The sequence below is a fragment of the Mus caroli genome, chromosome 16 (assembly GCF_900094665.2).
Source record: "Mus caroli chromosome 16, CAROLI_EIJ_v1.1, whole genome shotgun sequence".
In the NCBI taxonomy this organism is placed as follows: Eukaryota; Metazoa; Chordata; class Mammalia; order Rodentia; family Muridae; genus Mus; species Mus caroli.
Window position 1 is genome coordinate 12627824 of NC_034585.1, and position 13271 is coordinate 12641094.

The 13271-nt window shown below is 39.2% G+C and overlaps 1 protein-coding gene across 1 annotated transcript in view; it reads right to left on the reverse strand.

Annotated features, from left to right (window-relative positions):
• The window catches only part of Spidr (scaffold protein involved in DNA repair), a 220928-nt gene extending 207657 nt beyond the window's left edge, over window positions 1-13271 (reverse strand). The window contains exons 1-3 of the mRNA XM_021185304.2: window positions 13162-13271; window positions 7255-7410; window positions 6551-6617 (exon numbers count right to left, since the gene is read on the reverse strand). Of these exons, the coding sequence (XP_021040963.1) occupies window positions 6551-6617; window positions 7255-7410; window positions 13162-13194 (256 nt within the window). The 5' untranslated portion in view covers window positions 13195-13271. The remainder of the gene's footprint in view (window positions 1-6550; window positions 6618-7254; window positions 7411-13161) is intronic.

Genomic DNA, 13271 nt, shown 5'->3' on the forward strand with positions numbered 1-13271 from the left:
ACCAAGACTACCAGCCCAGAGATGGTCCCACCCACAAGGGGCCTTTCCCCCTTGATCACTAATTGAGGAAATGCCTTAAAGCTGGATCTCATGGAGGCATTTCCTCAACTGAAGCTCCTTTCTCTGTGATAACTCCAGCTGTGTCAAGTTGACACAAAACTTAGCCAGTACAGATCTGATGATATTTTGGATTTCCTCAGTTTCTGTTGTTATGTCTCCCTTTTCATTTCTGATATTGTTAATTAAGATACTGTCTCTGTGCCCTCTAGTTAGTCTGGGTAAGGGTTTATCTATTTTGTTGATTTTCTCAAAGAAACCAGCTCCTGCTTTGGTTGATTCTTTGTATAGTTCTTTTTGTTTCCATCTGGTTGATTTCAGCCCAGAGTTTAATTATTCTGGGCTGTCTAATCCTCTTGGGTGAATTTGATTCTTTTTGTTTTAGAGCTTTCAGGTGTGCTGTTAAGCTGCTAGTGTATGCTCTCTCCAGTTTCTTTTGGGAGGCACTCAGAGCTATGAGTTTTCCTCTTAGCACTGCCTTCATTGTGTCCCATAAGTTTGGTATGTTGTACCTTCATTTTCATTAAATTCTAAAAAGTCTTTAATTTCTTTATTTCTTCCTTGACCAAGTTATCATTGAGTAGTGTTGTTCAGCTTCCACATGTATGTGGGCTTTCCATTATTTATGTTGTTATTGAAGATTAGCCTTAGTCCGTGGTGATCAGATAGGATTCATGGTATTATTTCAGTCTTCTTGTTTCTGTTGAGGCATTTTGGGACAGATTTATATGGTCAATTTTGTAGAAGGTACCATGAGGTGCTGAGAAGAAAGTATATCCTTTTGTTTTAGGATACAATGTTCTATAGATATCTGTTAAATCCATTTATTTCNTAACTTCTGTTAGTTTCACTGTGTCTCTGTTTAGTTTCTGTTTCCATGATCTGTCCAATGCTGAGAGTGGGGTGTTGAAGTCTCTCACGATTATTGTATGGGGTGCAATGTTTGCTCTGAGCTTTAGTAAAGTTTCTTTTATGAATGTGGGTGCCCTTGAATTGGAGCATAGATATTCAGAATTGAGAGTTCATCTTGGTAGATTTTACCTTTGATGAGTATGAAGCGTCCCTCCTTATCTTTTTTGATAACTTTACACTAAAAGTCCATTTTATCCTATATTGGAATGGCTACTCCAGCTTGTTTCTTGGGACCAATTGCTTGGAAATTCCAGCCGTTTATTCTGAGGTAGTGTCTGTCTTTGGACTGAGGTGGGTTTCCTATATGCAGCAAAATGTTGTGTCCTGTTTACATAACCAGTCCGTTAGTTTATGTCTTTTTATTGGGGAATTGAGTCCATTGATATTGAGAGATATTAAGGAAAAGTAATTGTTGCTTCCTGTTATTTTTGTTGTTAGAGTTGGAATTCTGTTAATGTTGCTATCTTCTTCTAGGTTTGTTGAAAGATTACTTTCTTGCTTTTTCTAGAGTGGTGTTTCCCTCCTTGTGCTAGAGTTTTCCCTTTATTACCCTTTGAAGGGCTGGATTTGTGGAAAGATATTATGTAAATTTGGTTTTGTCATGGAATATCTTGGTTTCTCCACCTATGGTAATTGAGTTTTGTTGGGTATAGTAGCCTGGGCTGGCATTTGTGTTCTCTTAGGGTCTGTATGACATCTGCCCAGGATCTTCTGGTTTCCACATTCTCTGTTGAAAAGTCTGGTGTAATTCTGATAGGTCTGCCTTTATATGTTACTTGACCCTTTTCCCTTACTGCTCTTAATATTCTTTCTTTGTTTTATGTATTTGGTGGATTGATTATTATGTGACAGGAGGAATTTCTTTTCTGGTCCAGGCTATTTGGAGTTCTGTAGGCTTCTTGTATGTTAATAGTGATCGCTTTCTTTAGGTTAGGGAAGTTTTCTTCTATAATTTTGTTGAAAATATTTACTGGCCTCTTAAGCTGGAAATCTTCATTCTCTTCTATACCTATTATCCTTAGGTTTGGTCTTCTCATTGTGTCCTGGATTTCCTGGATGTATTGAGTTTGGATCTTTTTGCATTTTGCATTTTCTTTGACTGTTGTGTCCATGTTTTCTATGGAATCTTCTGCACCTGAGATTCTCTCTTATCTCTTGTATTCTGTTGGTAATGCTTGCATCTATGGCTCTTGACTTCTTTCCTAGGTTTTCTATCTCCAGAGTTGTCTCCCTTTGTGATTTGTTTATTGTTTCTACTTCCATTTTTAGATCCTGGATGGTTTTGTTCAATTCCTTCACCTGTTTAGTTGTGTTTTCCTGTAATTCTTTAAGGTATTTTTGTGTTTCGTCTTTAAGGGCTTCTACCTCTTTGCCTGTGTTCTCCTGCATTTCTTTAAGGGAGTTATTTATGTCCTTCTTAATATCCTCTATCAGCATCATGAGATATGATTTTCAATCTGAATCTTGCTTTTCCGGTGTGTTGGGGTATCCAGGACTTGCTGTGATGGGAGTACTGGGTTCTGATGATGCCAAGTAGTCTTGGTTTCTTTTGGTAAGATCGTTGTGTTTGCCTTTCCCCATCTGGTAATCTCTGGTGTTAGATGTTCTTGCTGTCTCAGGCTGGAGCTTGTTCCTCATGTGGGTCTGTAAGCCTGTGTTGGTACTCCTGGGAGACAGCTCTCTCTTGGCAAGACCAGTGCACAGAGGGCTAGGGAACAGCCCCACCTCCTGGATGCAGATGGAGGCAGGAAGGACCCTGTCCCAGCTGCTCTGCAGCTTCTGTGGCCTGTGCGCTCCTGGCTGGGTCCCTCCTTAGATAGTCACAGGAGAGAAAATATTGTTCTCACCTGAGTCCCGGGGTCAGAGTACTCCCTGGATGCAAGCTCTCCCCTGGCAGGAACAACCCCATTTCCTAGGTGCATATGGAGGCAGGAAGGACCCTGTCTCAGTTGCTCCGCCACTTCTGCAGCCTATGCACTCCTGGCTGGTCTGGCCTTAGAGCAAAATTTTATCTTGTAATTCTTACTAATAGGCTACTATATACTAATTTTAAAAGCTACCAATTCTAGGAAGTGCTTTACATACCTTTCCCACTGACCTCTATTCATAAGCCTTTTATATCTTTATCTTGGTTTAACTATCACCATGTTATATATAAAGTACATTGGTACAAACTTTGAGCCTTTTAGAATATGTTGTATATCATCTAATAACAAAATAACAGCGCTGGTGAGATGGCTCAGTGGGTAAGAGCACCTGACTGCTCTTCCGAAGGTCTGGAGTTCAAATCCCAGCAACCACATGGTGGCTCACAACCATCCATAACAAGATCTGACTCCCTCTTCTAGAGTGTCTGAAGACAGCTACAGTGTACTTACATATAATCAATAAATAAATCTTTAAAAAAAAATAACAAAATAACAAAATTTTGAGTCAAGTATGTTCTAGCCTAAGGAAATCATCTCAAAAGAATGCTTTGTAGTTAAGTACAAGTAGCAACTTATTTAATATTTAGTTTTCTCCCAAAGCTGAATATACTACAACTACAAAAAATATACACAAACCATATTTATTTAAAGAGACATACCTTTTTTTCTATATATCTTAAAAATTAAACATAAACTGATGTAAATATAAGAGCACTGGCACTAGTAGAAATATATAATTCTGAACTAATATCAAAAGGTATTGCAAAATGATTTCTGCCTGTTTATTCTACAAGACAGAGTTTTATAAATTTTAAAGAAATATTTTGGGTATTTTATTTTTCATTCACATAGAAAAAGATCACTGGATATGGAAGTAACTCAATGTTTAGACAGTCTGTCTAGAGCACAGGAAACCCTGGGTTTAAATGCTCAGAATCTTCAGTTGGAGCATAGTGATGCATGCCTACTATCCTAGCACTCAAGAGATAGAGGCATGAAAATCAGAAGTTCAAGGTCAGCCTCAGCTACACATTCAACAACAGCTTGAATTACATGAGATCCTGTCTCAAAAGAGGGGAAAAGAAAATAAACTGGAAAGGAAAATGAAATAACATGTCTTAGAATGTTTAGTCTCTGGACCACAGAAAGTTACTCCAGTATACAGCCCACATACAGACAGCTCTTTATGTCATCAGACACAACAGCAAGTATTGGCATCAAGAATTCTTATCTTCCTGTCTCACCTAATACAATCACCAAAAAAACCCTCAATCATATACCCATTTCCCAAATGTAGAATCTGAGATGTGATCATTTAGCTTAATTTCCCAAGATCAGTGAAAACAGATCTCTGAAATCACAATATTTCACTCTTCTAATCCACCCCAGGGAGATTAGATGATGAGAGCAACAGAGTCAGTGGTACCTGCTGCATATACCCACTCTTCTCCATTACAATTCACACTAAGTTTACTAGTAGAGTTATATGTGTATAAAAATCCCTAGCTTTGGGCTGGAAAGATGCCTCAATGTTTCAGAACACTGGCTGCTCTTCCAGAGGTCCTGAGTTCAATTCACAGCCACCATGTGGTAGCTCACACCATCTATAATGTAATCTGATGCCCTCTTCTGGCATGCAGATGTACATGCATATAGATCACTCATATACATAAAATAAATATTTTTTTTAATTCCCTAACTTCATCATACCATCTTTAGTGGAGATAACCCTATGTGACAGGTTCTAGCCAAGGTTCTGTAAAAGGTCTATCTTCCCATAGAAGCCAAAGTTCATTGGCTAAAAACCCTCAGCACCAACAGTAGCCTCAAGAATTTAATCTAAGATACCAAGCTGCCACCTTTCACCCAGGAGAACCAACCTCATATTAATATTACAGCACTCAAAAAAGCTGGATTCTCTGGATGTATTGTTGTGAAGATAACATCAACTCCTAATTTTTGTGAATAGTTTCCTTATATTTGTAGTTAGAAAGCATCCATAACTAATTCACCAGTTTGTAGCAGTGGTTCCTATAGTATAAATCATGTTTATTTTCCATATGAAAATTTTTTTGTGGTACTAGAATTCAAACCAAAACATTTGTTTATTTATTCAAACAAATTCATTATCTCCCTGATGTTCTAAACCTGAGCTACCCCACTAGATCAGTAATTCTCAAACTTCCTAATGCTACGACCCTACAGTTCCTCATATTGTGGTGACCCCTAAATATAAATTTATTTTTGTTGCTACTTTATAACTGTGATTTTGCTAGTTATGAGTTGTAAAGTAAATATCTGTCTTTTCCAGTGGTGTTAGGTGACCCTGTGGAGGGGTCATTCACCCAAAAGGGGTCACGACCTTCATGTTGAGAACTGCTGAATTAGATTCTATGACTAAAATAAACCCAGTAAGATGTAATGGTGGGCACAGAAATTGTGGGATTGAACAAGCAATGACTGGTCTAGCTTGAGACCCAAGCCACAAGAGGGACCCCACTGCCTCAAGGTCCCGGAACCAGAGGCCAGATAGCCCAGAGACAAGAGCTTCATATAACAGTCATCAAAGAGGCTCCATCTAGCAATTGATGGAAACAGATGCAGAGACCCATAAGCAAACATTGGGTGGAGTTCAGTGAATCCTGAAGATGAAGAGAAGGAAAGATTATAGGAGCCAGAGAGGTCAAGGATACCATAAGAAAATCCACAGAATCAACTAACCCCGGGTTCACAGTGGCACATAGAGCCTGACCTGACAATCGTGGAGCCTGTATGGGTCTGACCTAGGCCTTCTGCATATATGCTATGGTGTGTAGCTTGTCTTCTTATGAGAGTTATGAGACAGTGTAAGCAGGGGTTGTCTTTTGACTCTGTTGCCTGCTTTTGGGACCCCTTTCTTCCCTAGGTGGCCTCTCCCAGTCTTAATATGAGGGAAGGTAGCTAGTATTATTGTAACTTAAAATGCCATGTTTGGTTGATATCCCTGGGAAGCCTGACCTTTTTCTGAAGGAAAATAGAGGAGGAATGCATTGGGATTAGGGGGAGAAACAGGAAGGAGAGAAGAAAGGAAACTATGATCGGGATATAATATATGAAAGAATAAATTAAAAATTATTTTAAAAAAAGTAAACCCAGTAAGCGTACCCAAAATATAAGTAGTCACCAGCAGGACCAGGAAGAAGTGGGTAGATTGTGATTGAGATGAATCAAAAATACCTTTTACCTTCATTGATTTTAACCCTGAATATGCAAACTATCCAAACTGTGACATTTTAAAAAGATTTAAAAAAAAAAAATCGGGGCTGGTGAGATGGCTCAGTGGGTAAGAGCACCTGACTGCTCTTCCGAAGGTCCAGAGTTCAAATCCCAGCAACCACATGGTGGTTCACAACCATCCGTAACGAGATCTGACTCCCTCTTCTGGAGTGTCTGAAGACAGCTACAGTATACTTACATATAATAAATAAATAAATCTTAAAAAAAAAAAAATCACTGGAAAATAGCCTTAAGCTCATTGTCAATAAATCAACATTTTAGATTTTAGGAATTTAGTGAGGTGCATACAAGTCTAAGGACTCCAAAGTTTTGGTCTCCAAAATGAGAGGTTAAAAAAAAAAAAAAAGAAAGAAAGAATTAAAACAAAACATTGTTACCTGTCTTTGGTCTTGGAGATAATTCCAGGTGCTTTTCAGTAATACCTGTCTTTTCACTTGCTAATGACTGCAAGCAAAATAATAATAAAAATAATTTAACTTATATGACTCATGTGGAAAGGCTAAATATCACTAATAATATTTTGTAAAATATTCAGTATTAAATTATACTCTCCTTGATATAGTCCTCTGCATTTTTTTAATATTCACCAAGTGAGTATTTCCCAAAACATGTAGTCCTTAGAGACACACAAATTTGTTTTCATATTTTTCAAGACTTTAAGATGAACTGTTGAAACATTTTATATAATAGTCAATGTCAATGCCTTCTCATATATATGACTACCACTTATCACTACCTTCAACCATACTATCTTTAGTTTATAATACCACTCCTTTGTAATTTACAACATATACAAAAATTAACTGGACTGACAAGAGAGTCTGAGTATACACATATTTCATAAGTACACTCTTTATATAGAATAGTATGCTCAATAATTTCATACCTAACAGCATCCCTAGTATGCATAGATTCTACAGAGACAAAGGAAGGAAACACTAACTTGATAAAATTATTAAGGGAATTCAAAGCATGAAAAAGAAAAGTAGTGCTTTGAAAAATAAGAGAATTCCAAAGAAACTATAGGCTAGATACTCAGGATCTTCTCCATTCATGACAAACTATTTTATAGCTTTCTTACCAGGATCTCAGAGGTGTCCTGAAATCCTTCTCCACACTTGAGCCATGCTTTAGAGAGAGAGTCAGCTGCTTCCACTGTCTTGAAATTTCCCCGTCTCAACTGCTGTGACCTCTCTTCTAGAAAGGATGGGTGTTCTATATGCCAATTCCTTTTCCTCTGCAGAAGTGATTTTTAAAGAAAAAGAAAACCAACTTTGTTATAATAAATACAATTAGCAATTTAGAACCCAGAAATGGTTGCAGTACAAGCATAGTCTTTGAATGACTCGGAAACTTGACATGGATATAGATAGCAACCAGATAGTAAAACCAATCATCTTATTAGATGCTGAAAAGGCATTTGACAAAATACAACACGTTAAATGTATTAGACAGATCAGGAATTCAAGGCCCATACCTAAACATAATAAAAGCAATATACAGGAAACTAACAGCCAATATCAAATTAAATGGAGAGGTACTTGAAGCAATCCCACTAAAATCAGTGACAAGACAAGGTTGACCACTCTCCCCATATCTATTCAATATAGTACTCGATGTTCTAACTAGAGCAATAAGATAACAAAAGGAAATCAAGGGGATACAAATTGGCAAAGAAGTAGTCAAGGTATCACTATTTGCAGATAATATGACAGTATACATAAGCAATCAAAAAAAAATCTACCAGACAACTTCTACAGATCATAAACATCTTCAGCAAAATGGCTGGATGTAAAATTAACTCCAACAAATCAGTAGCCTTCTTCTACTCAAAGGATAAATGGGCTGAGGAAGAAATTAGGGAAACAACACTCTTCACAATAGTCACAAAAATATAAAATATCTGGGGGGTAACTCTAACCAAACAAGTAAAAAATCTGTATGAGAAGAACTTCAAATCTCTCAAGAAAGAAATTGAAGAAGACCTCAGAAAATGGAGAGCTCTCCCATGTTCATGGATTGGTGGAATTAACAGTAAAAATGGCCATCCTATCAAAAGCAATCTACAGATTCAATGCAATCCCAATCAAAATTCCAGCACAATTATTCTTCAAAGACATGGAAAAAGCAATTCTCAATTTCACATGGAAAAACAAACAAACAAAAAAAAAACCAAGATAGCAAAAACAACTCTTAACAATAAAAGAACTTCTAGGGGAATCACCATCCCAGACCACAGGCAATAGTGAGAAAAACTATACGGTATTGGTACAGAGACAGACAGGTTGATCAATGGAATAGAACTAAAGACCCATAAATAGAACCACATACTTATGGACATTTGATCTTTTACAAAGCCAAAAATATACAATGGAAAAAAGAAAGTATCTTCAATCAATAGTGCTGGTCTAACTGGCAGTTGGTATATAGAAAAATTAAAATAGATCCATATTTGTCACCTTGCACAAAGCTCAACTCCAAGTGGATCAAGGACCTCAACATAAAACTAGGTACACTGAATCTTATCTACTAGAAGAAAAAGTAGGAAAGAACCTTGAACTCAGTGGCACAGGGAGGCAGGGGGAAGAGGGAGAAATTTCCTAAACATAACTCCAATGGCTTAGGCCCTAAGATCAAGAATTGATAATTGGGACCTCATGAAACTGAAAAGCTTGTATAAGGCAAAGGACATAGTCACTAGGGCAAATCAGCAACCTACAGATTGGGAAAAAAAAAATCTTCACTAACCCCACATCCAATACAGGGCTAATATCCAAAATATATACAGAACTTATGAAGCTAACCTCCAACAAAAATGAAACAATCCAATCAAAAAAGTGGGATATAGAGCTAAACAGAGAATTCACAACAGATGAATCTCAAATGGATGAGAAGCACTTGCTCAAAGTCCTTAGTGATCAGGGAAATGAAAATCAACATGACCCTGAGATTCTACCTATCAATCAGATTGGCTAAAATCAAAAACTCAGGTGGCAGCACATGTTGACAAGAATGTAGAGAAACACTCCTCCATTGTGGTGGGATTTCAAACTAGTTCCACTCTGGAAATCAATCTGGAGGTTCCTCCGAAAATTGGAAATATATCTACCTAAAGACCCAATTATACCACTCTTCGGCATATACCCAGAATATGCCCCACCATGCCACAGGGGCACATGTTTCAATATGTTCATAGCAGCCTTATTTGTGATAGCCAAAAGCTGGAAACAACCCAGATGTCCCATAACTGTAGAATGGATACAGAAAATGTGGTTCATTTACATGATGGAATATTACTCCTATTAAAAACAAGGACATCATGAGTTTTGCAGGCAAATGGAACTAGAAAATATTCTGAATGAGGTGACTCAGACACAAAAGGACATGAATGGTATGTACCCACTAATAAGTGAATATTAGCCAAAAAAGTACAGAATACTGGGAAAGTGGTACAAAAACCTTGTATAGTGTAAACTTCCTGAAATCTCTGAGGGTGACCCTAATGAAGACTCCTAGGAATAGAAAATAGAGTCTGAACTAGCCATTTTTTGTAGCTAGACAAGGCTTCCACTGGTGGAACTGGGTTGCATTCAGTTGAATTATTGGTCAAGGGGTTCCCTTGGAGTTTCCTAAACAACCCAGGCTGGTAGAAGGCTGTTCTCTGAAAACTAACAGTGAGGCCCAATTGCTGAGGACATCTACACAGCTCATTGAACCTGGAGAGGTCCAGCTGGTGCCTGTATGGAGTTTTCACCCCTATGTTCTAGTCTCTTTGGTATAGGAAGGTACTTTGCAGGCTAACAAAACAGAAAGCTAGAACCTATCCTGCCCTGCAAGATGTGCAGAATTTGTGGAAGTGACCAAACAATGTTTGGTTTAACTTGAGACTCATGCCACAAGATAGAGGCCATGACCTAAACTGCCTGAATGGCCAAGAACCAGAGACTGGATAGCTCTGAGATCTAGGGTAAAACCAAATATAACTGGACAAAAAAAAAAAAAAATAAGAACTAAATGATCATTAATGATATTCTGCTATACTTACAGATCAATGCCTTGCCAGTCATTATCAGCGAGGCTTCCTTTGGCAGCAGATGCAAGTGGGTGCAGAGACCCAGGACCAGATATTATTCAGAAAGAGTCTAAATTGGAGGTCTCCATCGGGTCCCTCCCATCGGAGATCTGGGAACCCAGTAGAAAAGGGAGAGGAAAGATTGTAGGAGTCAGAGGGGACAGAGGACACCAGGAGAACATGACCCAACTAAGATTCACATAGACTCACAGAGACTGAAACAGCAAGCATGGGGCCTGCATGGGTCTGCAGCAGGTTCTCTGCATATATGTTATGGCTGTTAGCTTCATGGGTTTGTGGGACTCCTAACAATGGGAGCAGGTGTGTCTCTGACTCTTTTGCCTATGCTTGGAACTCTTTTCTTCCTATTGGGTTTCCATGTCCAGCCTCTATATGAGGGCTTTCACCTTGTCTTTTTTAATCCTGTCTTGTCCTGTTTGTCTGTTACCTCTTGGAGGCCTGCTCCTTTCTGAAGATGAAATGAAGAGGGAGTGGATCTGGGAAAGAGCAAAGAGGTAGGGGATATCTGGAAGGAGTCCAACAAGGGGAAACTACCAATAGCTGGCATTTCAGTACATGGCAAAACATAGTTATAATACTCAATAATCAGTAATTAAATGCCAAAACCAAGAAAGAAAACTGGATTCAATAAGGACACAAAAACATTGTAGGTCCCTCAAACTGAAGTGAAGATAAACTGAAATTTCAATAACATAACTGGAAAACTCAAAGGAAAGTCTAACAAGTAGAAATGAATCAAACCGAGGACAGAAGATTGGGACTGGAAGACAAAGTAGGAACTCTAAACCCAAAAAAAGCAGAGTATGAATTTTTTAACTCACAGGAAAGGAATATACCAAGAAATCTGGGATACAATGAAAAGATCAAGCTTTCAAATAATTGTAATAGATAAAGAAGAAGAATCCCAGGTGAATGCCATAGACCACAAGATCTTCTCCAAACTAAGAAAAAACACACGCAGACGAAAGAAACGAACAGAGCACGAAACACAAGTCCAGTAAAGAAACTATCCCAAGGCATAATGACATAGTTAAAACACTAAGTATACAGAACCTGCCATAAGCCCTGCTCCCTCCACCAAAAGCAAATTAATTAGCTAACCAGTTAATTAATTAAATGAAAGCCAGGTGTGGTGGCATATGCTACATGTAATCCTCAAAACTGAAATGTAGATCCAAGATGAGGAATTCAGAGCCCGCCTGTGTGACATGAGATCCTGTCTCATTTGCTGTTGACAAAGTTGTGAGCCATCCTATGGAACTAACAAACTGAAACTTACCACCACCACCACCACCACCACCACCACCACCACCCCCACCACCACCCCCACCTCAGTGAACTTGGGAGAAGACTCTGAGAAACCTGGGCTACAACCGTAAGGTTAAGCTACAGTCAGAATACTTGTGGAAAGCTGCTTCACTTTTGAGACAATCTTTACATGACAATTAAGTAATACAACTACTGAAAAGAAAAGCTATTGGAAACTAATAAAATGAAGAGGGCAGAAAGAAATAACAAAAACAACAGATTTCTAAGTTAGGAAAAATTGCTAGGGCCTGATAAACAAATGGTTTCATAACACACTGTAATTTCTTTATGCTGTAGTGACAGTTAAAAATCACAGTCCAGGGCAAACTCTTAAAGTTGTGAAAAGGCACTGGGCATGGTGGCGCATGCCTTTAATCCCAGCACTTGGGAGGCAGAGGCAGGCAGATTTCTGAGTTCGAGGCCAGCCTGGTCTACAAAGTGAGTTCCAGGACAGCTAGGGTAATATAGAGAAACCCTGTCTCGAAAAACAAACAAACAAACAAAAAATCTGGGCGTGGTGGCGCACGCCTTTAATCCCAGAACTCGGGAGGCAGAGGCAGGCGGATTTCTGAGTCCAGCCTGGTAGGCCAGCCTGGTCTACACATGGAGACCCTGTCTCGAAAAAAATAAAAAAAAACAAAAAGTTGAGAATAGGCACAAGGTCAAAATTTGGAGCTGGGCAGTTAGGAGAAGTGAATGAGCAGCTATAAGAGTGAATCAGAACTTTAGGGACGCTTAAATGTATACAGATGGCAAGGGTATCGAGAGCTGCAAGAACTAATTTATGTTAGATTTAGAAATGTTTTAATTCCTTGATTTTTTCATGTTTTAGTCTTTCTGAAATTTAAATTAGTCTTTTAAATTTAAATTAGTCTTTTAAATCATAAGTTATATGTTATAAGTTATAAGTTACAAAGTTCACAGTGTCATTTTCAAGGCTATCTGAGAAATAAGTACGAATGGTAGTGTGAAGGGAGTTTAGCATTTAGTGAAATGAAGAGCAGGCGAGGGAATGAAGCTGTTCTAAATTTTGAGTATTATGAAATAATCATCTGTCATTGAGGAACTTTGAAAAGGCAAAATATGATCCAAGAGAAACACAATGTCGGAGAAATGTAGAGGATCACTTAAATTTCATCCATGTAACAGTTCCTACACTCCGTGCCTACAGTATACAGGGACTGCAGGAGACACGGGAGAAGCACGCCTCTCACAAAGTTTAGGCGGGAAAGCAAAGTGTAGCAAAAGATGCCTGGGACAGAAGAGATACTCCAATACCCACTACTGTCTTGGTGTGTTAAGCAACAAAATAAAACGGAGGCAAATGAACTGCCAGACGCCAGCTCACACACTCACTCCGAATCAATTCGTCCTCCCTGTCAGCCGCCCACCCGCTTGGTACCTAGGACCATTCAGCAGACCTGGGCAGAGGCAGAGCGAGGGAACTCTGCCTAGACCGACCGCCACCAACGGGCTCGTGCCGGTCAGACTGGGCGCACCAGCTCCCTTCACCGGACCAGGGACACACGAGAAGCCCACAGAGGTTACGCGCCCGCCCTCTGCTTTCATAGCAACAGCACTGCGTACCTTGGACGTGCCGGGGCGGCGGGCTCCAGACATCTCTTACGTGCACAGTCCTCCTCCGGCTCGCCGCCCCATCCGGAAGCCGCCCATCACGCGCCCCGCCCCCTTCCCTC